This window comes from Platichthys flesus, chromosome 15 (assembly GCF_949316205.1).
Source record: "Platichthys flesus chromosome 15, fPlaFle2.1, whole genome shotgun sequence".
Lineage (NCBI taxonomy): Eukaryota > Metazoa > Chordata > Actinopteri > Pleuronectiformes > Pleuronectidae > Platichthys > Platichthys flesus.
In genome coordinates this window covers 835871-860219 of record NC_084959.1, presented here as the reverse complement: position 1 = coordinate 860219, position 24349 = coordinate 835871, and the positions used below count along the sequence as shown (strand labels likewise).

Sequence of the window (24349 nt, the reverse complement as noted above, 5' to 3'; positions counted from 1 at the left end):
TGAAGTCTATCTGAATTTTGCTGACTTGTCGTTTGAACATGGTGTGTGTGTGTGCATGTTATTGTGTGTGTGTGTGTGTGTGTGTGTCTCTGTGTGTGTCTGTCTGTGAACTATAAAATGCTGATGAGAGTTGACTCAGTTAGTTTGTAGAAACTCGACATTTGAAGATGAGTTTATCTCTGGTTGTTGATCTCATGGATGTTTGACTTCCTTCTTTAACAGAACTGGACTCAGACGTGTCAGTGAGCTGACGTTTGATAAACTGTAAAAACCTGAATACCCAGAATCCTCAGGTCACATGTTGAATCTTTGATCAAGCTTCATGTGTGAAAGTGCAGCACCTGCAGGTTTGATCCTGGTCCTCGTGCTCCTGTGTGAGGTCACATGACTCTGCTTCAATAATGAATCACAGCCGACGGGAGGAGAGAGAGTCCGGCTCGGCCTCATCACTGATACTTATCAGTTTCTCTCCTTTAATATCAGGCCTCTGAAACTAAAAGAAAAACCCTGAGTGTGTGTGAAGCAGCTGTTTGAAGATTCACCGAGACCAAGTCCGGCCTGAGGCCGTCAGCAAACATCACACGAGTCTGATTCCTCTGGAAAACCACAACTCGACGTGTAGCCTCTTCAAACCCCCCCGACAGGAAACCACTCAGTGACGTCAGGAGCACCGAGCCACAATCTGAATGTGCTGACTTGTTGTTTGAACAGGGTGTGTGTGTGTGTGTGTGTGTGTGTGTTGAGGTGTGGTGGGGTGGGGTTTGAAGGTGTTTGAGTGGCAGCGGCACGGTGGTATAGTGGTTTGCTCTGTTTCTTCACAGTAAAGGAGGTTCCTGGTTCGAACCATAGACGACAAACCGAGAACTCTCAGAGCCTGAATGATTTTTTCGTCTCATTATATTGGTCTGTGATCCACTGGTCCACTGGTCCACTGGTCCACTGGTCCACTGGTCCATCGGTCTGTCCCAGTATCAGACTCCGACGCCTCAACCCTCGATGTTGTTTCACTCTTTAGTTCTTGTAGAAATCAGCAGCTGATCCACTCGCTGCTGGAGTCCACGTCTCAGGGACTTGTTGGACGCTGGGGGACGTTTGACGTCCTGTTAGGGAAGACGCCGCCTCTGAGGAGGCAGCGGTCCACACCACTGACCCAGAACCAGCATCAGTCTGCGGTCAGTCGTTGTGTAACGACAGACGTGCACATTACCACAGTTATATCGACCTAATCACATGGAGAACTGGGAGGTCAGTTAGTCACGTGACACCACGTTAGATCCACTAGAATCCATCTGATCCCACAGGATCAATATGATGTGTCTCAAAGTCCCTGAAGGAGGTGACACCTCCTCCTCAGCTCGTTGACGTGGAGTCAGTTGATACTGAAGCACTGACTCCTGGGTTCTTGGCTGGTCTCAGGTCTGTCGGTGCTGCAGACGATCCTGGACACGGCGGCAGAGCGGACCTGGCAGGTGACCTCCGTCAACCTGGACACGCTGACCGAGTCCGGCTTCATCAAGCTGCTCACCGACCTGGAGCTGAAGAAGGACTTCAAGGTCATCGTGAACTGTGAGCTGCTGAGGCTCAACTCCATCCTGCAGCTGGTAACACACACACACACACACACACACACACACACACACACACACACACACACACACACTCACACACACACACACACACACACACTCACACACACACACTCTTCTCTCAGTTTAATGCAGCTCTTTGGTTTCAGGGAGAGACGAGTGAGGAAACTCTTTCTCTTGTGAAGGATGTTTTGGAATCTGAGTGAATGAGGTTGATGAACAGTTTGTGAGCTGAGACCTTCGTCAGTGAAGCTCCTCTTCCTCCTGAAGAGTCGGGGGGGGGGGGGGGGGGTGATCTGTGATGAAGCTGTGTTGGCTGCAGCTGAATTTGATTTCTCTTTAGCTTCGGCCTCCTCTTCCTCTTTTCCTCCTCCATCGTCCTTCCTCTTCTTTCTCCTCCTCTTCCTCTCTGCTGTCAGTTGACTCTATTAAATCTGAGAGGACCCTTTTCTCTTTCTTTCCATCGCTTTCTGATGATGAAGATGAGCAATTAATTCCTCAAAGAGAAACCGAGTCGTCCAATTAGCAGCTGTTTGAGAGGACACACACACACAGACATACACACAAACACACACACACACACACACACATACACACAGTGTGATAAATCTATAATGAATTATTTTTATCATCATCAGAAACATCTGAAATGTGATTAGCATATCGTTTCTTCTCGCTCAGATTTCTGCTCAGAAGAGAAACTTGAAGGACTACCACTTCATCCTGGCCAATCTGGTGAGTGTGTGTGTTTACTGGAATCAAACCCGTGTGTGTTTGTGTGTCAGGGCTTCATGGACCTCACAGTGTGTGTTTGTGTGTCAGGGCTTCAAGGACGTCACAGTGTGTGTTTGTGTGTCAGGGCTTCATGGACGTCACAGTGTGTGTTTGTGTGTCAGGGCTTCATGGACCTCACAGTGTGTGTTTGTGTGTCAGGGCTTCATGGACCTCACAGTGTGTGTTTGTGTGTCAGGGCTTCATGGACCTCACAGTGTGTGTTTGTGTGTCAGGGCTTCATGGACCTCACAGTGTGTGTTTGTGTGTCAGGGCTTCATGGACCTCACAGTGTGTGTTTGTGTGTCAGGGCTTCATGGACGTCACAGTGTGTGTTTGTGTGTCAGGGCTTCATGGACCTCACAGTGTGTGTTTGTGTGTCAGGGCTTCATGGACCTCACAGTGTGTGTTTGTGTGTCAGGGCTTCATGGACGTCACAGTGTGTGTTTGTGTGTCAGGGCTTCATGGACCTGAACGTCACAGAGTTCCAGAAGCTGGGGGCCAACGTGACGGGCTTCCAGCTGATGAACTGGTCCGATCCGGCCGTGGAGAAGATCAACCAGGACTGGCTGAACTTCGACACCAAGGACCTGAAAGTGGCCCGCCGGCCCCTCAGGGTACAGACACACACACACACACACGCACACAGACACACACAGACACACACTCGATGGTGACCCCCCCCCCCCCCCGTCTCCTCAGTACACCGGAGCTCTGACCTACGACGGTGTGAGCGCCATGGCGACGGCGTTCCAGAACCTGCGCCGGCAGCGGATCGACATCTCTCGCCGCGGCAACGCGGGGGAGTGTCTGGCCAACCCCCCCGCCCCCTGGGGACAGGGCATCGACATCCAGAGGGCCCTGCAACAGGTACACAACTACACACACGTGTACACAATCAACAGAGGCCATTCAATTGGTTGTGTGTTTGACATCATGTCACTGTGAAGGAACAAGTTAGAAACAACAACCAGAGTTTGTTTTCCCACGTTCATTAATGATTCTCATGTTTCACATTCACACGGTTTCATCTCCCCCCGGCTGTAGCTCCTCGTGGACTGACCCAGATCAGTCAGCCTCCCTCTCACTCTGTGGGATGTCATGGCCGCTCCTCCAACCCGCAGGAACAAGATGCTTTTGAGATTCTCTGGCTTCTCAAGTTAAAGTTTGATCTGGAGCAGAATCTGCTCGTCGAGACGTTTGAGTTTCTCTCGTCAGCCACTTCTCTGGTTGTGGACACGTCTTTGACCTGTGTGGGATCATGTTCCCTTTGGACCTGGTCCAGCACCAGCACATGGGACTGAGCCAGTTCTCAGACCTTTAGGATTTCAAGCAGTCTCATGGTTCAAATTGGCGCCGGGTAGAACCGACCATAAATCCTCTAGTGTCCTGAAAAGTACCGAGTTCAGTAACCAGCTGATCTTCACCATCGTTCAGAGCTCACTGGGACCAGTTTGATACGTCACTGGTACTGAACTAAATCCTCGTCAGCTTCTGACGTTAAATCTCTAATAACAACCAAAATGCACCGTGACAATGAGTTATTATAATAACAACAAAAACAAGAATACATCTATTCTGAGTAACAGGGAAACATCAGCACCACCATGAGGTCAAACTGGAAAACACCAGATCACGACATCACCAGAGAGTTGATAAACTGTTGAAGAGTAAAATGAAAAGAGGATTTTTATCGTTTCTGACGTGTGTGTGTGTGTGTCTGTGTGTGTGTGTGTGTGTGTGTGTGTGTGTGTGCAGGTGCGTCTCGAAGGTCTGACGGGTCAGGTTCAGTTCGACGAGCAGGGACATCGGACCAACTACACCGTGACTATGATGGAGCTCGGCAGCAAAGGAGCCACGAAGGTGCTGCTTTCTGTTGTGAAATGGTTTTAATGGTTTTAATGGTTTTCTCTCCATCAGCTTGTTTCCCTGATGAGCTCCATCTCCTCTGAGTCGAGGTGCGATGATCAGTTCCGTCACTTGTTTGGTCTCACAGGGTTCTGTTCCCCTCCATCAGACACACTGAGCTCTATGTGATGATCGTTAAACTGACTCCATAGCTGCACACTCTGGTTTCACATCCTGAAAATGGGTTTGTGAAGATTTCACTAAGAGTTCATTTGACAGTGATGACTTGACAGTTAAGTCCAGTCAGCAGCTTCTAGAGAAAACACAAGCCCACAGAATAAAGCTTAATGAGCATCAAGTAGCTGCAGGTGTGAAGAAACGCTTCACCTCCTCTCGAGCGCTGGGAGGAGGTGCTGAAGGAGGCGAGGAGATAACAGCTGTGATGTAACGGGGCTGTCCTGCGTTTAGATTGGCTACTGGAACGAGAGGAGGGGCTACGTGAACACCGCCATCTACAGGCCGGCGCCGGAGGAGGCCTACGGGCTGCAGAACAGAACCTACATCGTCACCACCATCCTGGTAAGAAGCTCCTCCTCCTGCTGCCGATGTGTAGGGGGGGGGGGGGGGGGGGGGTCAGGCTGCTCGGATAACACACAATGAGACATATCATTCTTTATGTTTATTGATGCTGATGACTACGTATAGAAACTTGTTGGAGATGTTTAAAATCATCTTTCATAATTTTCCTAACCTGCAGAAATCTGTGATTTGAATCACTTTGTTTGACTCCAACCTGGAACCAGTTTGCAGCCGTGATTAATAAAAGAATAAACGAGGGACCAATGGTAGAATAAATAAAAAACTGAAATAAAAACCAGGTCAGCAGTAAATTCAAAGATCAGCGAGCACAGAAACGTCCTGACTCCTCAGCATGTGTCTCCGAACAGGAAGCTCCCTACATGATGCTGAAGAAGAACCACGAGCAGCTGGTAGGAAACGACAAGTTCGAGGGTTACTGTGCCGAGCTCGCCTCGGAGATCGCCAAACACGTGGGCTTCACCTACCGCCTCCAGCTGGTGGGGGACGGCAAGTACGGCGCCAGAGACGGGATCACGAAGATGTGGAACGGCATGGTGGGAGAACTGGTGTACGGGGTGCGTGGTGGACTCTTCATTAGTCATTCTGCTCACCAGGTCGGGTCGAGCAGATACATGAACCTCACAGTGTCTCTCCCCCCCCCCCTCTGCAGAAGGCCGACGTGGCCGTGGCTCCGCTCACCATCACTCTGGTGCGAGAGCAGGTGATCGACTTCACCAAGCCCTTCATGTCCCTGGGAATCTCCATCATGATCAAGAAGCCCACCAAGTCCAAACCAGGCGTGTTCTCCTTCCTGGACCCGCTGGCCTACGAGATCTGGATGTGCATCGTGTTCGCCTACATCGGCGTCAGCGTGGTGCTCTTCCTGGTGAGGGGGGGGGGGGGGCAGCGTGGTGACATAGAGAATATCTAATACGCTGTAATGACCTGTTTGTGAACAGATACAAAAAGGTTTTAATTTTGTAAACACAACTATGTGAAAGTTGATTTGTAGTATTCAAAGAGCATCTTCATGAAAAACATCCAAAGAAGAAGAAATCGTTGTAAAGTTCCATAAAGTTTATTGTGTTAGTTCATGAGTAGAATAGTTCTTCTGTTTTACAAGCGTTAGTTCTCTGTGTGGATTTGATCTCTTTATTATGAAAGAAACAAATATAACAACAATATAAACATGAAGCTGAGAAACTGGGTTTGGATGAACCACTTTGACTTGTAATCGAGTATTTTTACTTTCATATAAGTGGAGGAACTGAGTATCTCCTCCCAGTAGTTTTCGTTGGGACCATCTCTCCGTCCCAGTTCTTCTTACATTTACTTAAACATACTGGAATTAAAACTTTTATTTAGTTTCAGTCTTTTCTTTTATCCCCGGTTCTGATGCTGAACCTCTGGAGAACAAAAAGCAGAAGAGAAGTTTCTTCTGATGCTTCTTCTCAGATTGTGTCCTGGTCTTTGTCTCTCAGGTGAGTCGGTTCAGTCCTTACGAATGGAAGGGGGAGGACTCTGATGACGAAGATGAGACCGTCCCCTCCTCTTCGTCTCACCGAGCTCAGCCCACCTCCTCTGAACTCGCTCACTCTCCAGGTATCTCAGCGTTGTTGTCGTGTCTCCAGTCCCCTGGTAGCTGCCCAGTTCGTTTCCCTCGTGACACCACTCTGTTTTGTCAGGTTACTCTCAGAACCAGAACCAGAACCAGAACCAGCAGAAAGAGAAGGAGTCGCCTGAATACACCAACGACTTCGGGATCTTCAACTCCCTGTGGTTCTCTCTCGGGGCCTTCATGCAGCAGGGCTGCGACATCTCTCCCAGGTGAACTGATCAACCCTCAGGCCACGCCCACACACCTGGTTCTGCTGCTTGGACACAAATTCAAGTTTTTAAATCTTTTTATCTTTTTCACTTTGAAACAAACTGAACGTTACATTTACATTTCATTCATAAAACATTCCAGGTTTTTCCCTGATTCCTAAACACAATATTCGTGCTCAGCTGTTTACATGGCTGAACAGCTGCTTGTGTGTTTGTGTGTTTGTGTGTTTGTGTGTTTGTGTGTTGGTGTGTTGGTGTGTTTGTGTGTTTGTGCTGTTGAAATATCTTCACAAAGCTAAAAACCTGATGACATCCAAGTCTTTTGAAAATATTAAAAAGTCTTTTAAGTTCTCCTCTGTTTAGAAATGCCACATGTGTCAGTCTCACAAGCAGTTGTCTGCTTTGCTGGACAAGTTGTTTGTGTACAAGAAACACAAGCCGACAACAACAACAAACAATTCTCCTGAATGAACACGAGCTGTGGGAAACAGGAATTATCTTTAAAATCCTGAAAGAGAATACAAACGTTCTCACGTTATCATGACACACACATACACACACACGTTATCATAACAAACACACACACACACACACACAAACCCGTTATCATTACACTCACACACAATCTGTGTGACGTGCTGCCGGGTCAGTTATATGTTACTGTAGTGTTCAGGCCTGAGGCTCTTTCTATTCTGGATGTGTGTTTGAGTGTGTCCATGTGCGTGTGTGTGTTAATATATGTATGAGTGTGTCACTGTGTTTGCATTTATGAATATTTCAGAAATCGTTTTCCTCATAACCTCATTAAAATAACTCTGCATTATGTACTGTGATTAAGGTTGTGTGTGTGTGTGTGTGTATGTGTGTGTGTGTGTGTCTGTGTGTGTGTGTGAGTTTTAATTTAATTGTTTTAATTTTCTAATGTTCAGAATCACGTCCAGAGCTGCAGCCGCCTTCCTTTGTCTTATTTTGAAGTTTCTTACAATCGTTGTGAGGACATGTTGTCGCTTTGTGTGTTTTCTAACTGTCTCAACCTTTCTTTAGTGTGTTAATGTTTCTCATGTGCCATCTAGCAGGGTGACCTTTTGTGGAGCTGCTGAGGACTGTAGGGCTAGTGTGTATGTGTGTGTGTGTGTGTGTGTGTTCACACCGCCGACTCTTTGTTGTCACATGAGGATAACCTACATGTGTGTTGCGTGTCCTGTGATTCAGGGAGCAAACACACATTTGGATATAAATCTTCTCTCGTTCCTACTGGAGGAAATGTGGGCGTGAACAAATTATTTTACTTTCATTTTTCCCCAAATCCGTGAAAAGAGTCAATTTTAAAATCGGAACATTGTCCTCTGGAGCCTGTTAGACGGGGGACACAGGGTTGGAGCAGGAGAAAGTCCTCGTTCATCTCATGAAGGATTCAAACATGAACCACGTTGACTTCCTGCTCGTTAGTTCTCTGGAGACAACCTGTGGGATCTGATGTCTCATGTCTTATTGTGTTTGTCAGTGTGTGTCTGTGTGTGCCACAGATCTGACTCTTAAAGGTTGAACTTGTTCTCTGCAGGTCTCTCTCCGGCCGGATCGTTGGAGGCGTCTGGTGGTTCTTCACCCTCATCATCATCTCCTCTTACACGGCCAACCTGGCAGCCTTCCTCACCGTGGAGAGGATGGTCTCCCCCATCGAGGGCTCAGAGGACCTGGCCAAGCAGACTGAGATCTCCTATGGGACCCTGGATGGAGGCTCCACCAAAGAGTTCTTTATGGTGAGAACATCTCCTCAGATTAAACTCACAACAAGGGTTGAAGCCCTGAGCACGAGATCTGAAACAACAAGTTCACAACAAGATATCTAACGTGTGAAACATGGACCTGTCACAGAGAAGTGCATCAACAAGCTATCGCTAACGAGCCTCGTTCAACAAGCAACGGGTTCTGAACTCATCCTCTTCTCTTCTTCTAACCTTTAGAGGTCCAAGATCGCAGTGTTTGAGAAGATGTGGTCCTACATGCGGAGCACGGACCCCTCAGTGTTCGTCAGGAACACGGACGAAGGTGTGATGCGGGTCCGGAAGTCGAAGGGGAAGTACGCCTACCTGCTGGAGTCCTCCATGAACGAGTACATCGAGCAGAGGAAGCCCTGCGACACCATGAAGGTCGGAGGCAACCTGGACTCCAAAGGCTACGGGGTGGCCACGCCCAAAGGATCCGCCCTCAGGTACTCGCTGAACATCTGGACCGGGACAGTCAGTGTGTCCGTGTCTCGTTTTGTCTGTTTCTGTGGGAAATTAGAAGAATAGGAAATGTACATATATACTGACCCAACCTACTGGGAATCTGATCTCTGACCAGTGGTCACCAGTCACACGTCAGGAGCGGATGTAGTGTTTCTTCCCTGAGACTCGATAAACGGTGACGTGGTCAAATCTCTCAGATCAGCTGCAAACACAACAGAACCAGAGACTGTGAATGAAGATGAATAAATCTCTCATCTCCCCCTAGTGGCTGGCTCCAGTTAAGCTCATGAGCCTCCTCCATGTGAGCAGATGGGACATGGACCAAACTAAACATCAAGTAGACGTTAAATAAATGTTTGTAAAGATGATTCCATCTTTTCAGCTCGTTCTTCTCTCTGATGTTTCTTCAACTTTCTGATCAGTTTGGTTTGAATCAGTTATTTGATGATATAAAAACAGTTTAGACGTCATGATTGACAGCCGAGACTGACTCAGGATTGGTCCAGCACATGTGTGGGCGGGACGTCGATACCACGGCTCCACCCCACGATCTCTACTGCACAGACAAATTACGCCATCACCACAAGAGGGCAGCATTGACATCTGAGAATGTTCATCTTTATTTACAGTCCATGTCAACATGGAAGCTCCAGAATATCAGAGTAAAGTCCAGGTGGAGTCCTCAGCAGCTACTGACTCGGCTCCATGTTGGTTAATGAAGTGTGAACATCACTAATCTGTTCACGTGAGGAAACACTGACCCACCATGGGTTTGATAGACCTGTTAACTGTCTGTTAGTCTGTCTGTGTCTCTGTCTGTCTGATTGTCAGTCTCTTAATCTGTCTCCCTGTCTGTCTTGTCTATCTCTCTCTTTTGTTTGTCCTTGTCAGTATGTGTCTGTCTGCCTGTTCCTGCCCTGTCGGCCTGTTGACCTGTCTGTTGTCGTCTGTTACTGCCTGTCTGTTGTCGTCTGTTACTGCCTGTCTGTCTGCCAAGCTGCCTGTCTGTCTGCATCGACGTCCACACAACTCTGAAAACACACAAACCACCGATCGATGGAACCATGCTGGTGTCGGGTGAAACCAAAAACAAGATTGGAACGAGCCTCATCACCATGTTGGTTCATCTTTATTTCATGGAAAAGCAATTTGGTTCTCATATGAAAAATGATAATTACTCTGCAGAACTATAAACCGTCTCTGAGCAGTAATGAAATCAGCCGGTTCCTCTTCCAACTGCAACATTAAAGTGTTATCAGGAAAACAAACACATCAGTTTATTTTTTTGTTCTTTTGTTGTTTTGCAACAACGCCCAAGTCGGACGCCGTCTCAAACTTCAGACTGTGTTAACAAACTCAACATCCACAGATCCCTGGACAGTTAACTGGTTTATTATATATATATATTTATTGTGGGTTGGTGACCGAACACAAAATCTGAATTCAGCTAAAACGTGAGAATCCCCTGACTTGTTCACCTGGCAGCAGCATCACTTTTCTTCAGAGAACATTTTGCTCTCGTTCTTTCTGCCGAACATCAGCATTTTGCAGCCGACCCCGACTCAGAGAGGAAATGAGTTCACAGATGAGATGAGAACCTATGTTCCTCCGTGTTTGAACTTTATTTCATCTGTGGAGAAACGTGTTGCTGAGACGGCAACTTACAGCCGAGCAGTCTGAGATTCCACATTCATAGTTAAATGGTTTTAAATTTGTGTAAATCAAATTAATGAACTGTGACATTCACTGATAATATTGTAAAAAGCAGAGCCACAGACGTTATTCACAGTTTAATCTTCACTGAGTCTCTGTCTCTGAGTCGAGCGTCTGTCTGTCCCAACGTCCTCGTGTCCTCAGCATCGGCTCTGTCCTCGTGTCGCTGTGGTCAAACGTACGATGACTGTGCTTCTGTTCGAGTCTTGTTCCAAAATGTTACAATTCATGTGTTTTCAAAATGTCCAGTTTTAAAACAGGTATGTTTTAAAACTCTGCTGAAAATGTTCACTTCTGCTTTTTACTCATATCATCTAATATAATATCCTCTCAGCTTATTCCACCAAACAACAATCGTCTTTTATACTCAACTACTAATTGATGTTTATTTTAACAGATTAGTTGGATTCACATTTTTTACATTTTTAGTTTGTGCATATTTTAACTGTTTTTATTCTCCTCATCTTAATAATTGTCTGTGTCGTGTCTGTTTCTTTAGAACCAACACTCTTCTGTTGCTCTTATGGTGTTGATCACGTTATTGTCTCTTCAATCTGAATCAACTGAGTCATTTCAATGATCCCAGTTCTTTTCATCACCATTAAATCATCACTGCTTCCTCTGAGCTGCTCTGGTCCTCACTGGTACCTGAAGGAGAACAACAGGAAACTTCTGGTGATTCTTATCAAATACAGGACGGCAAGGATTCACGTCAATTCTTTTAACCTGAGTGATGTGATATTTCACATTGTGAAAATCTGAATGCATGAATGTTGTTTCTCCTTCATGTATCAGGGAGGAAACGCACATGAATGTGAAGCCGAGGTTTTGTGCACAGTCGTCAGTTCTGGGATTTATTCACAGTTTTTCAAATCCAGGCATTTCTAAAATGTTTTCTTCCTTGAGCTCCTCACTGGGCTCCAGCCAATTACAACTTCTGGTTACATTTCTGATTAGTTCTGACAGCCCTCTAGTGGCTGAGGGAATAATGACAGGAGCAAAGCCAGGTGACGTAGTAACTAGTAACTAGTAACTAGTCCTGTGACCAAAGTAAAGTATTTAAGTATCAACAGGATTGATTCAGCTTCAATCAGCCCAGTGAAGAGTCCTTCAGAATAAAAGCTCTGTGGAAATGATACACAAACCTTTAAGTGATGGAATGCAACATTTTAAAAAGTTCTGTGTTGAGGAGCAGTGAATCTTTCCTTCCGTGTTTCACCAGTAATAACCTGCCTGTCATAACACACGTGATGATGTTGCTCTCTTCCATGACGCGTCCTCTGCTCATTAACACTCAGTTCCCTTTTATCCCTCACTGTGACTATCATCCCTGTAGAAACCCTGTTAACTTGGCAGTGTTAAAACTGAACGAGCAGGGCCTGTTGGACAAATTGAAAAACAGATGGTGGTATGACAAGGGAGAGTGCGGCACCGGGGGAGGGGACTCCAAGGTCAGATCACCGTAACCCCAACGGGTAACGACAGGCAATGGCACACCAGGGTAACCGGCAGCAGCTCCCACTAGCCACGCTCCGGATGACACCACGGGGGGGGGGGGGCTAGATCCCTGGTGTCGGTCACAGCTACAGTTACATTACTTCTACCTCAGTAGTAGAAGGGGATTGATCCATCAAGTTGTTGTATTAGAGGGAGTTTACAAAAAGATCTTCTATCGCACAGTGTTAAAGAAACGGGGGTGAGAACATAACCTCCCTGGCAGACGTAGTCACTGCAGATGATAAAATACTTCCCCGGGTCACGTGACCTCTGAGGTTAACTCCTCTTCTTTCTTCTGCACGGATCCTCCTGAAGAGGCCGGAGTGTGTTCAGCTCTTGCCGGTTACCCAAAGTGATATAGTAATACACATCTCGCACACAGGGAGTCAGGCTCAACCAGCTAGATGGAGTATTAACGCATATCACTTTGATGCTGACATTTTCTACAACAGTTGTATCTGTGAGACTGTGTCTGTTGTTTTGTTTGTTTTCTTCTCTGTTGATGTTATTGAGTCTGTAGCCTATCACAGCTTCTGTACAGCTAATGCTACTGTCGCTAATATGGTTGCTGCTGCCCCTGTGCAGCTGAACAATAACATAACATAACATGGAGGTGCATAATGTTATTTATGTTATTCCCACCCCCCCACCCCCTCCCTGCCTCCCATGGTTCTTTGAAGAATCCCAGTAAACCTAGCAGTACTGAAGCTCAATGAACAAGCCATCTTAGACAAGTTGAAAAACAAGTGGTGGTATGACAAGGGGGAGTGTGGACACAAGGACTCCGGCAGAAAGGTCAGTTGTTGAGGTCGCTCTCTGGCCTGGTCCCACATGTGTTGGTTACCCCCCCCCCCCCCCCCTCCTGCTCCCCCGACAGACACACAAACCCAAAGCCCCAGAACTCAGCGGCTTCCCTCTGAAAAGAAAAAGGTTTTTTCACATTTCATTTTTCTCAAAGTAGCAGTTTTTGTTTCTGTTTTTGACAATAACCCATTTTGGATTTTTGTTCAAGTCTGATCGAGTTCTTTCGATATTTTCTTTATATTTATTTAATCTCTAATCTTTCTCATTGAATAACACAGTAGTTACCAGGATGTAACTCTCTGTCTATGAGTGTAGGCCTCACACATAATAACGCCTTGATCAGAACCTATAATCAACACAACATGTGTCCTATCATATAACTTTGATAAGTCAATATAAACTAACCGCTTATTGTTTATGATGTTATATATTTGTCTGTAGATATAACATCAGTGAGCTTTTATGTTAACTGTATAACATAGAACTGCTTGTCCTAGAAATCTTCTTTTATTTCTATTCCTTTAAAAACAAAATGTACAATATCCAACTTTAAAATTCAGATGTAGGAGCTTAAAAATCTAGTTTTATGTTTAGAGAGAATTTCTTTTCTAGTTCTTTTGAAAAACCTTTTTGTTTCTAGAGTGAAACGCTGCTGCTCAGCTGATCTTTCTGAAGAGCTGAAGGACGAACGAAGGGAAATATGATCGTGTTTAAATATTCTGACGGGACGTTAACGCCCTGTGACTCTGATACTCAGCGTTTTTCATTCAGACTTTATTTTATGAACTTAGTTTCCACAAAAGGTAGAGTCAGAGCTGGACTTCAGCCGACTCTGACACAGCAGACGTTTTGGAGAGAAGAGGTTTTTCACGTCTCCAGATCAGTAGAAATCCAGCACAGGCTTTTCTCTGCTCAGCTTTCCTTCTGTTCTCCAGAAAATCCTCCGGTCGGCTCCGACCCTGAAGCAGCCGCAGACAGACAGGACGCAAAATCTGACTTCTTACTTTATAAAATCTAAAATCCACGATCGCATGCAGCTTCAACATTCACACTTTAATTTGAGTTTGTCCTCAAGTTTTAGAAACTTTTAGAAGACAAGTTTTCTATTCTGCGTCAACGTGATAAAATCTGTAGTGAAAAAGAAACTTAAGAGTAAAAAAGTCAGTTTATCGTTTTAATTTGAATCAAACACGTCACATGTAAAAAGTCAGATTTTATGTCTCTCTCTCTCTCTCTCTCTCTCTCTCTCTCTCTCTCTCTCTCTCTCTCTCTCTCTCTCTCTGTCTTTGGCTGCTGACCAAATGAAATCCAAGCCACTGACCACAGCCCCCCCCCCCTTCCCTCCACAATCACACAATGATGATGTTTTTGTCTCCAATCTGTCATGTGCCTCCTGTTCGCTCTGTGTAACAAACCCTAACTAACGGAGAGAGAAAAAGACGATTTAAACTTCAGACTGAAACTCTGGTGAAGTGAAAACATTGGGATGCAAATATGTTTATAAAACGTTCCATTATTTATTGTTTTTCATAAATTAATAGGACAACAACTACTATTCATTCACAACAAACACAACATTTTATATCGTATATAATATGACATAATGCAAAATAAATAGAATATATTTATTTATCACTCTGCTGAACTTAAGTTACAGATACAATTCTAAATCCTTAAATTTGACATGTTAAACTTTAAACTTAAAAGTGAAGATTAGCAGAGAATGTCTGATAATAATACAACCGTAGTTTTAGCAAATATTTAGAAATTAATACATCAGAATGAAAACAAACATTTTGTCAAATATTCCTGTAAAATAAAACGATTTGCATTGTCAATCAACTGATATTTATCACTTCATCTGATAAAGTTAAACCATTAAAGTTGAAAAAGTGTCCCAGTAAAATAAATATGAATTTACCTGTTTCAGTCTGAGTTTGAATCGTCTTTTCTCACATTCCTCTGAAGCTGATTGGCTGAGGTTGAAGTGACAGTTTGGAGAGGAAAGCCCTCTGATAGGCTCCTCCCAGCTCCACGCTATGCTTCAGGACACGCCCATCGACACCAAGTGATGCATGTGTCTGACGAGCGAAACCAGAACTCAATAAATTATCATGGTCTCTAGAATAATGTTCTTTTAAAGGATTTAAAGTTGAGAGAAGTGATATTTGACTGTGAAGAACAGTCAAATATCACTTCTTCACTCCAGTAGTGATAAGCTTGCTCTGTAGAGACGGAGACACCATCCAGTGTAGGACAGTTAATAAATACGCTTTCTGTTCAGAGATTATTTTATTTTCCCTGATTTTGTTTGAGTCGCATGAATTTGCATGAGACAGATAAATATGTTCAGTCAAAGGCTTTGATCTGAGGCAACAGAGAAGAAGAAGTTTTAAATTGAAGGGTTTCTATTTAAATTTGGTTCTTTACTTCCATTAAATTTGGGTTTTGTGTTAAAGAGTTTTGAAAGTTGGGAAACACTCACATATTCTCTTTATTATCCTCAAAGCTCCTGAACAAAGAGAACCTGCTGCTCCGCGCCACAGCCTTTGAAATCTGAAGAAGTGTCTTAGTTAGACAGATATTTTATTTTAGCTTTGTCAGTGACGACTGTCTGCGCCCTGATTGGTTGTCCCTGACCCCTCCCCTCTGTGCTGATAGGACAAGACGAGCGCGCTCAGTCTGAGCAACGTGGCCGGAGTGTTTTATATTCTGATTGGCGGCTTGGGGCTCGCCATGCTCGTGGCCCTGGTCGAGTTCTGCTACAAGTCCCGGCTCGAGTCCAGGAGGATGAAGGTGAGTTCCATGGAGTCGTGAGAATCAGCTTCAGCACTTCTACATTCATGCTAGCAGCTCCGTGAGCATTTTAGTTCAGTTTAGCTTAGCATGCTAATATCTGCAGCTGAGGCTCTTGGGAAAGACGTCCCTTTGCAGGAGGCGATGATGAAAGTCAGAATCACAGAAGTGATGTCAGTTTATTTCAGTATGAATGTCTGAACAACTTTAGAACATGAGTCAATGGATCCTGAAAGTCTTTAAGATTCATCCTCTGGAGAACATGAACCTCTGGTTTCAGAATCCAGTGCTGACTGTGAACTGATTATTTAACACAAAGCGAACGTACACGATTCTACACACAGACACAAAATGGTCTCTTCATCAACACAACGACCAGACGATTCCCTTCAGAGACGGAACCAGACGTCCTCGACGGAGACGGTCAGAGTTTGTGTCTCCAGCCCTGGACGACAGGATCGATCCGTCTGTTCAGTGAAGATCAGTCGCTGTGATTGGTGGATCATCAGGAGCTCCGTCTCTGCAGCAGCTCTGGATTCAAACTCTTTATCGAGTGACGCTCCTCCTCGCTGCCATTTGAACGAGCCTCAGCTGAACTCTGTTTGTCTGAACCGATCTGGAGCTCCTCGTCCTCGCCGGCGTCTCGTGTGATGAAACTGCGGCCGCCTCATTACAGACGCTGGTTTATGCTGAGACTTTGATGGGCTGCTCAGAAGGAACAAACAAGTCATTAGAGCCGTGGTCTCCACAGCAGCTGCACCCGGCTGCTGCTCTGCTGGACTTTTGTTCTTCTCCTCTCACACAGGGAGGACGCACACAAACCCTCACGTCACGTGTGGCGGGTTCATCAGTCTGAGCAGATGGAGCCGGGTTAGCAGCGGCTACCTGCTGCAGAGCTGGAGCTGGTCACTGCAGTCAATACACCACCTCCTCAGATACAAGAGGTCTGTGTGTGACACTGACGTAGAGCTGGTGCAGGGTGGAGCACACCAGATACTTCAGTCAGTCACACTGTCCTGTAGTACACAAAGTACATGTAGTACACAAAGTACACGATGATTGAGATGCAGTGTGAACGTCACCGTTCATCCTGAGGCCAACACAAACATCTGAACAAAACTTCAACACAAACTGTTATGACCGAGCTCATGAAGGGTTCATCCTCTGGGAATCATGATCGTCTGTTTCATCTCTGAGTCCAGATCAAAGGAATCAAGCCGCTCACCTTCTCGAGCTGACGTATGAAAGTTTGCTAAACGGTAATTCTGCCGTCAACTCCTTCATTTGTCTTCGTGCTTGTGACGGACGAGTTCACCGCTTTGGGCCAGACGATAAATTGTGAAGATTTCAAATTTTATTTCTAGGAAAAATCATTAAAAGACGCGACAGTTTTGCCAAATCGATTTTCATTAAAAAAGTTAATAAGCAGATTTTTACCCCCTGCGATTTAGTGAAAGAATAAAAGTGATTTTTTATTCTTTCACTAAGATCTGCAGTGTTATCGCAGGCGTGTGTTGTGGCCTGCAGGCGGCAGCACTGAGACAGATGCTGCTGTCGCTCTGAGAATAAAACGCTCAGTGAGTCAGTGATGAGGGCGAGAGACCAGACGCTGAAGGAAAGAGAGAGAGAGCCCCTGCTGTTCACAGTGAAGTCGACGCAGACGGACCGTGAGCTGGAGACTTCCTGCCGTGGAGGTGGAGGCGGGAGGGAGACGAGAGATCCACGCTGATGTTCATGTGAATGAATAAACCTGAGATCTGTTTGTTCCAATCTGCCTGACGACCCCAGCGAGGAGGCCCGAGAGCCTCCGAGGCCCCGAGACAGGATATTAACTCTGGATCCACATCATTAGCTCCTCTGAGGAGGGATGGAAACAGCTTTTACTGTTATTACTGTCAGAGGCGACAACCTGCAGGTTCATGTTGAGACAGTGAGTTCGTAGCTCACAGGGTTTACTGTGGTTCATCCTGATGGTTGATCGTTTTGTCGTTAATTAAGCTTTTTAAATTCATAACTCTGAACACAGACAGATGTTTAAAGACACACTTCCTGAAATAAAAATCTTAAAATCCATTTTGAAATTAGAAAGAAACGAAGAACCGGAAACTCGTGAACTCGATGTTTGAACAAGATGAAAGAACGAGGCGCAAGTTTCTGAATCGTGAGAAACTCAATTCTTCCCAAAGCATTAATAACCAAGCTGCTGGCTGAAGTTAAATCCATTAATACAATTCTTTATATTTTTTAGTTAATTTTAGAAGTTTTTAATCTTGGTAGATGTGTCACAGTCTCAAAGTCAATCACTGTCATAGAATCAATACTAACAATGACTTTATAACTTTAATGAGTTTAATGTGAACAACATTTGAAAGCGTCCAAACCTTTTTAGTGCAAATAAGCAAACGTTAGCATGCTAATGTGCTATGCTTAAACATGATAAACGTTGTACCTGCCAAGCATTGTTAGCACGCTAATGTTAGCATTCAAGCTTCTAACATCTGGATTCTGTTTCACTCAGTTTACAACAACTTTCTTATTTTAATCAAATACAATTTGATTTGTCTAAACTTATCTTCCTGTAAATTTCACTGAGCTCCTTTTCTCTCTGTCTCACAGGAGCTCATCGACGCCGCCATGATGAGCACCAGACTCGGTGGGATGGCAGGAGGAGGAGGAGGAGGAGGAGGAGGCGGGTCGGCTGTGGGCGGTTTTGGAGGAGGAGCTTCAGGACTCGGAGGCGAGAACGGCCGCGTGATGGCGCACGACTTCCCAAAAGCTGGAGCTCAAGGTTTACCCTGCATGAGCAAAGCTGCCGGCATGGGACTGTCCAGCGGCATGTGACCAAAACCCTGACTCCTGATTGGACGGAATGCTCCTGTCTGTCTGTCGGTGACGAGAGAGGGAAGGAGACGAGGGGAAGGAAAGAAGAGAAGAACAGATGAGAGTGGGAGGTAAAAATAAGAAGAGGAGAAGGAATGAAAGGCGAGAGAAGAAGAAAGGACGAGACTGGAGCGTGAGGGAGAAGAAGAAAAAGATGGAGGTTGTAGGGAGGTAAAGAACATACATGAGGAGAAGGAAGAGACAGAAAGATGAGGGAAGAGGAGGGGGGAAAGGGTTAAGATTCAGGAAAAGAAAAATGGTGAAGAAAGTAAAGAAATGAGGAGAGACAGATGAACAGATGAACAAAGAAAAGAGATTGGTGGTGATGAGAGGAAAAGGTGGAGGGAGTATGAAGAAGGGATGATGGAGGCAGCAGAAGTTAAAGAAGGGAGAGGATGGAGGGAGGAAGAGGAGAGGAACAGTGATGAGATTTGAGGAAAGATAGAATTAGAAAGGAAAAAGATGGAGAGGAAGAGAAGAATTTGTGGGGAAAGAAAGAAGAAGAAGAAGAAGAAGAAGAAGAAGAAGACGACATGTGACGGACGACAGGAGGAGGAAACGGACTCTGCTCCTGCAAGACGAGCGACTGGGCTTCACAACCAGAGGCTCCACTTTTTCTATAAGCTCCTCCTCTTCTGCAATAAGAGAAACTGAGGAGGGAAACTTCTTAAAGACTCGACTGACGACTTCCTCTTCCTCCTTTTCTTATTCTACCCGTCACTCCTCCTCCTCCTCGTTCAGTCACATTCACACAAAAGAGATTTGAGCATGTTTTCATCCTTTAGACTTTGAAACACAGACGAACACGCGTGTGCTGATGAACATGAGGGTGAAGTGGAGAAGATGTATTTGTCACATGTTTTATTTTTTCCTGAAATTCTACTAAAACTTTATTAAGTGGCGAATAAACACTGATGTGATGTTGAGGTTAAAGGTCAGAGTCTGAAGTTCAAATGTTTAGTTTCGATCAACACTTTTTGTAACAGCTACTGATGAACAGCGCCCCCTGCAGCCTCACACCATGAACTCTGCTGGTCTCTGTGTCCCAGTGAAGAAGTGGTTTCATGTTCTGACTCACTGCACTGAAATATTACCCATGATCCTCTGCTTCCTGACCCTGAAGAGCTGCTGCTGTAACAAATCCACCAAACGAATTCTTCATGTTTCACAGTTTCCTGCTGAATATCGGAGATAAATTCTGGTTTTTAAAAACTTCAGAGTGTTTTTCACTGATCTCAGTTCAGCTTCAGCTAATTCAAAGTAATAAAAGTTACATATTGTTGATTTAAAAACGATCAAATTAAATTCTCCACTTCAGATGAACGTGCACATTTCTGTCAGTTTGGTTTAAAATGATTATTCAAATGAATTGACAATCAACTGATCCGATTATTAAATGAATGAAAGATTAAATACATCCGGTGATTGATAGTGAAAATAACTTGTTTGAATCAGGTCCTAATAAAATACTCACTGGTTCCCTCTGGTATTGAAATGGGAACAATTGAAGAAAACAAGATGTGGAACGAGTGAGAAACTCAGACGGAATAAATGTTGTTATCAATTGTCCATTTTTTTCTACAGTTTAATGGATTTCAGTTATGATGCTAAGAGGATGGAAACAGGAAGCTCATAAATCTCACATGTTATAACTTAGCATTAGCTAAGTAACATCTTGTAAGGGTTGGCTAATGCTAGTGAAAATGCTAAGCTAATATCAACCAAGACAGTGAAAACATGCTCATTAACCACCTGAAGATGATGAAGATGATGAAGATGATGAAGATGATGATGAAGATGTTGACGTCTCACCTGATTTTTGATCATCAACTTCTTCTGCAGGTATGCTAACATGCTACGTTCTATTACACGCAACGTATTAACAGGCTAGTCCAGGGGTCTTCAAAGTTTTTCAGGCCAAGGACCCAAAACAGCTGGAGAGATGGAGCAGGGACCCACTACTATATATATTCTATAAAATTGAGTTTTATATTAAACTGGGCCCAGTGCCATGTATAAACATAGCTACCCTGTTATTGTGCATTCAATACTAAACTATTCAAATATAACACAGGTTCATATATTCATGTTTTATTTTAAACATACATGTAGAAGAGACAATGAATCCTCAAGCCATCTGTGGCACACATACTCCCACATTAGTGAAATGTCGGACCCTGATGGGTTTCACACAATAGGCAGAGGCTCAAATCAGCCTCTCAATATGTAGGATGCATGTTAATGTGTATTTAAAGACATTTAAATTTGTGGAGGGGAAATTTGTTAGAAAATAAATAAAAAATTATAAAAAATATATCAATTTGTCTAATCAACCAAACATTTTGCGACCCCCCTGCAGTACCTCCGCGGACCCCCTAGGGGTCCCGGACCCCCTGTTGAAGACCTCTGGGCTAGTCTATCTCATTCTGTTTGATTTGTCTCTCGACAAGTCCATGAAACAGATCAGTGATCAGTTATAACAATCTTTTGCTGTGTTACATGCTTTTGTCACATTTCCAGGAAATAAATTCTACAACTAATTAAAGGATCACAAGAAACACACAACAACCCACATCCAGCAAAAAGACACAAACACCGGTCGTTGATAAATTCACACAATTCAACTTGTTTCTGTTCATGTGTTTCCATCAGTTGCAGTTTGTTCTGTCTCGACCTTCGTCTGAGATAAACTCACTAGAGGTCAGTGACCTTTAGTGAGTTTCCTTTCCTTTCAGACACGTACGTCCACATTGTGAACTCACACGTGTTACAAAATTAAAGCGTGAATTGTTCTGCTTCGTAGAGATTCAAGTTGATGAAACAACCAGTGAAGGTTTATATTATATTTCCGTGTCACATGTGGTGAAAGTGAACAACCGCACCTGAGGCATCTGAGACAAACACTCAGTGTCCACGTCCCGCTGGAAAGACTGTTTGATCCTCGTGGACAGAAACCACAGCTCAGTGTTTCCTGTTTGGAGCCGATTGGCTGTGTTTGCTTCTTCCCACCAGGACCTCCAGCTCTGGGGCGGTTTGCAGTGGGAAGCCAGTCAGCTCCACTGGGGCTGAGGTGATCTGCTGGAAGCTGGAGAGGAGGAATCTGACCTTTGACCTGAGTTTAGGTTTGAGGTGGATCGCTGAGACCAACCTGAGGACAAGCTTTTTAAAACTATAGATACTGTATAAAAATGTAAAAATAGTATTTATAGTGAAGGACTCGGCTATCGAAGCTCAGGACCAAAGAAACATCTGCAGACACTTGTAACTTTACGATTCAAACTTTACGATCCAGAGTGTAAATGTTTGTTAAGCTTTGAAAAGTTATGAACGCTGTTAAAAATTAATAAAGTAAAACCTGATTCTGATGAGCAGCGTCCCAAAGATCCAATGAAATGAAGCTGAGCTGAGGAACGAGGAGAAATGTCTGGATCTGCTGCCGGTTTCCAGATCACTGAGGAAACCACTCGGTCACGTCACCTGAGGAGGAGACGTCTGAAAACTGATTTCTGAAATCACACTTCAGAGGTTTTATTGTTTTATTCTGCTGCAGGTTGTTCGACAGATTTAATCAAAAACACTACGACACTGATTCATGAAGAAAGGTTGAATCTTTTTTCAAGGAAAGTTAAATGGAAACTTCCAATATTCATTACTAAGATAAAGACGATTCATTTCTTTAACTACAAGTTTGAATATTAAAACAATAAAATGTCTAATTAGATATTCATACATTTGCATAATCATCCAGAACAGAAATGAAACCAGTAGATGGCTCTGGGCTCAGAATTCTTCTTTCATAAAGTCGACAAATAAGAATCAAGGTTTTATCTAATATAATTTGTGCTTTTCATCTTTCAGTCACGATTTGAGAAAATGTTTTACTGAACAAACTTGAACTGAGAGAGAAGCAGAAGAAGCTGGTTTCAACCTCAATGTTGAAACTTTCTTCAGTTTGAGACGATATTGATTTTGTGTGAAGCTTTAAAGCTGCTGACAAACAGAAGCTTTGCAGAAAACACAGGTTTCTTTAATGATCTGGTTCTTACAGAAACGTTCAATAAAACAAACGTCACCTTTTCTTTCTCTGCATCTTTATCGATCCTCCTCTTGGTGCAGTGTCTTCCATTCCACTTCTCTCTCTCTCTCCAGTCGTAAACCTTTATCTTTCTACACCATTATTTCTCTTATGTTTCGTCTTCTGTCCATTAGCTGCGGCTCTTCTCCGAGCTCCAGGGACCTTTCACCGAATGGTTCGGTGTCCTGAGGGGGCATCATATAACGTAACACCTCATTACTCTGTGAGCGGTGAGGGAGGACGGAGACAGACGGGGCCAAAACAAAGCCAACAATTAGCCCCAGAAAGGCCCTGATTAGGAGTTTGTGGCCCATTACCTTCCCCTGCTCGTCCTCCAGGAAACCAACAAAACAGAGAGGAGGAGGAGGAAGAGGAGGAGGAGGAGGAAGATTAGATCCCTGCGGGCTTCCGGCAAAACACCAGACGAAAGAGATTTAGAGAAGTTTGAAACAAAAGTACAAATGTCCTCGTTAAGCTTTGAGGATGTTTAGTGTGTTGGAACAGACTCAGTTTAACACACAAGTATAAAAGCAGAGGTTTATTTATCTGTGTTTGAAACCACATTTATTATTATTTGTATTATTTACAGGATTCTTATCTACGTGCAAATCATCAGTCATGTTACATGTGATGCAGCACTTTGGGGAAATCAATGTAATAATCAGTGTTTAACATCAAGTCTTTTACAAACGTGAGAATCTGTGTTTGTTTACTGATTCGTTATTTACCGAATATTAATGTAGATATCATTTTATTCTTTTACCTTAATACAAGTTCAATTTAGAAAAAAACTCTGGATGCTTTAAATAAACGATCTAGCTGTTCCGTAAGATGATCGTACATGTTTTGACCAGTAGAGCGCGCAAGAGGAAAAGTCGGAGAATCCCTGAAATAAGGAGGATTCATCCTCTGGGCACCATGAAAATATAGAAAAGCAAAATTCATTCATTAATTTATTTATTTTGTTGCAAACACATGCACAGACATGCAAAGGCACACTCATGCAGGTAGGGAGATGTAACCTCTGCTTTTGACCCATCTGGTGCAGGACACACAGAGCAGTGAGCGACCATGTACGGCGCTCCGGGAGCAGATGTTGGGGGAGTAAGGTGCCTTGCTCAGGGGCACTAGACAGGGTAGGGAGAATCCTCTTGGATTTTTGGACAGATCAATCCAGGTTCGTCTTTTTGTTGTTTCTCCGTGGAGTCGAACCAGAGACCTTCTCTGCCCATAGTCCAAGTGTCTGCGCATTTCATTCACAGACAGCTTCTTTAGTTTGGTCCATGTCCCATCTCCTAACATGGATCACGGTTCTATAAACGTCTGTGTAGTTAACTGTTCCACATGAATAAACATTTTTCATTTATGTTGGATATTAAATAATTTCAAAATAATATTTTCATAGTTTTAGTATCAGTGGAGCTCAGAGCTTCTTTATTGTGATGTAAACTTGATGCTTTTCTGATTTCATCTTATTTGACATTTATAACATTTCACAGTAAAACGTGTGAATAATTATAAAGTATTTTATGAGAAGCAGTGACTGATGACCTGTGTCACAGTGACACCTGGTGGACAAATACTGAACAATGTTCAATCCACTCATATTATTACAAGTTATAATTATTATTATTATTTTTGTCTGTCAACAAGTACCTTTAAATAATAATTTTATAAGCATAATAATAAAAATCTATTATAATCTAGTAAATAAGTGATGAGGCAGTCGAGGGTCATTTGAT

General features: G+C 44.0%; 1 protein-coding gene across 1 annotated transcript in view; it reads left to right on the top strand.

The window, feature by feature from the left end:
* LOC133970068 (glutamate receptor 1-like) overlaps positions 1-19890 on the top strand; it is a 35314-nt gene extending 15424 nt beyond the window's left edge. Inside the window, exons 4-18 of the mRNA XM_062406885.1 lie at positions 1417-1601; positions 2268-2321; positions 2816-2974; positions 3060-3227; positions 4116-4220; positions 4674-4784; positions 5153-5359; positions 5455-5670; positions 6266-6386; positions 6470-6611; positions 8173-8371; positions 8576-8823; positions 11892-12006; positions 15518-15652; positions 18269-19890. Of these exons, the coding sequence (XP_062262869.1) occupies positions 1417-1601; positions 2268-2321; positions 2816-2974; positions 3060-3227; positions 4116-4220; positions 4674-4784; positions 5153-5359; positions 5455-5670; positions 6266-6386; positions 6470-6611; positions 8173-8371; positions 8576-8823; positions 11892-12006; positions 15518-15652; positions 18269-18493 (2390 nt within the window). The 3' untranslated portion in view covers positions 18494-19890. The remainder of the gene's footprint in view (positions 1-1416; positions 1602-2267; positions 2322-2815; positions 2975-3059; positions 3228-4115; positions 4221-4673; positions 4785-5152; positions 5360-5454; positions 5671-6265; positions 6387-6469; positions 6612-8172; positions 8372-8575; positions 8824-11891; positions 12007-15517; positions 15653-18268) is intronic.
* The last annotated feature ends 4459 nt before the right edge of the window (positions 19891-24349 follow it).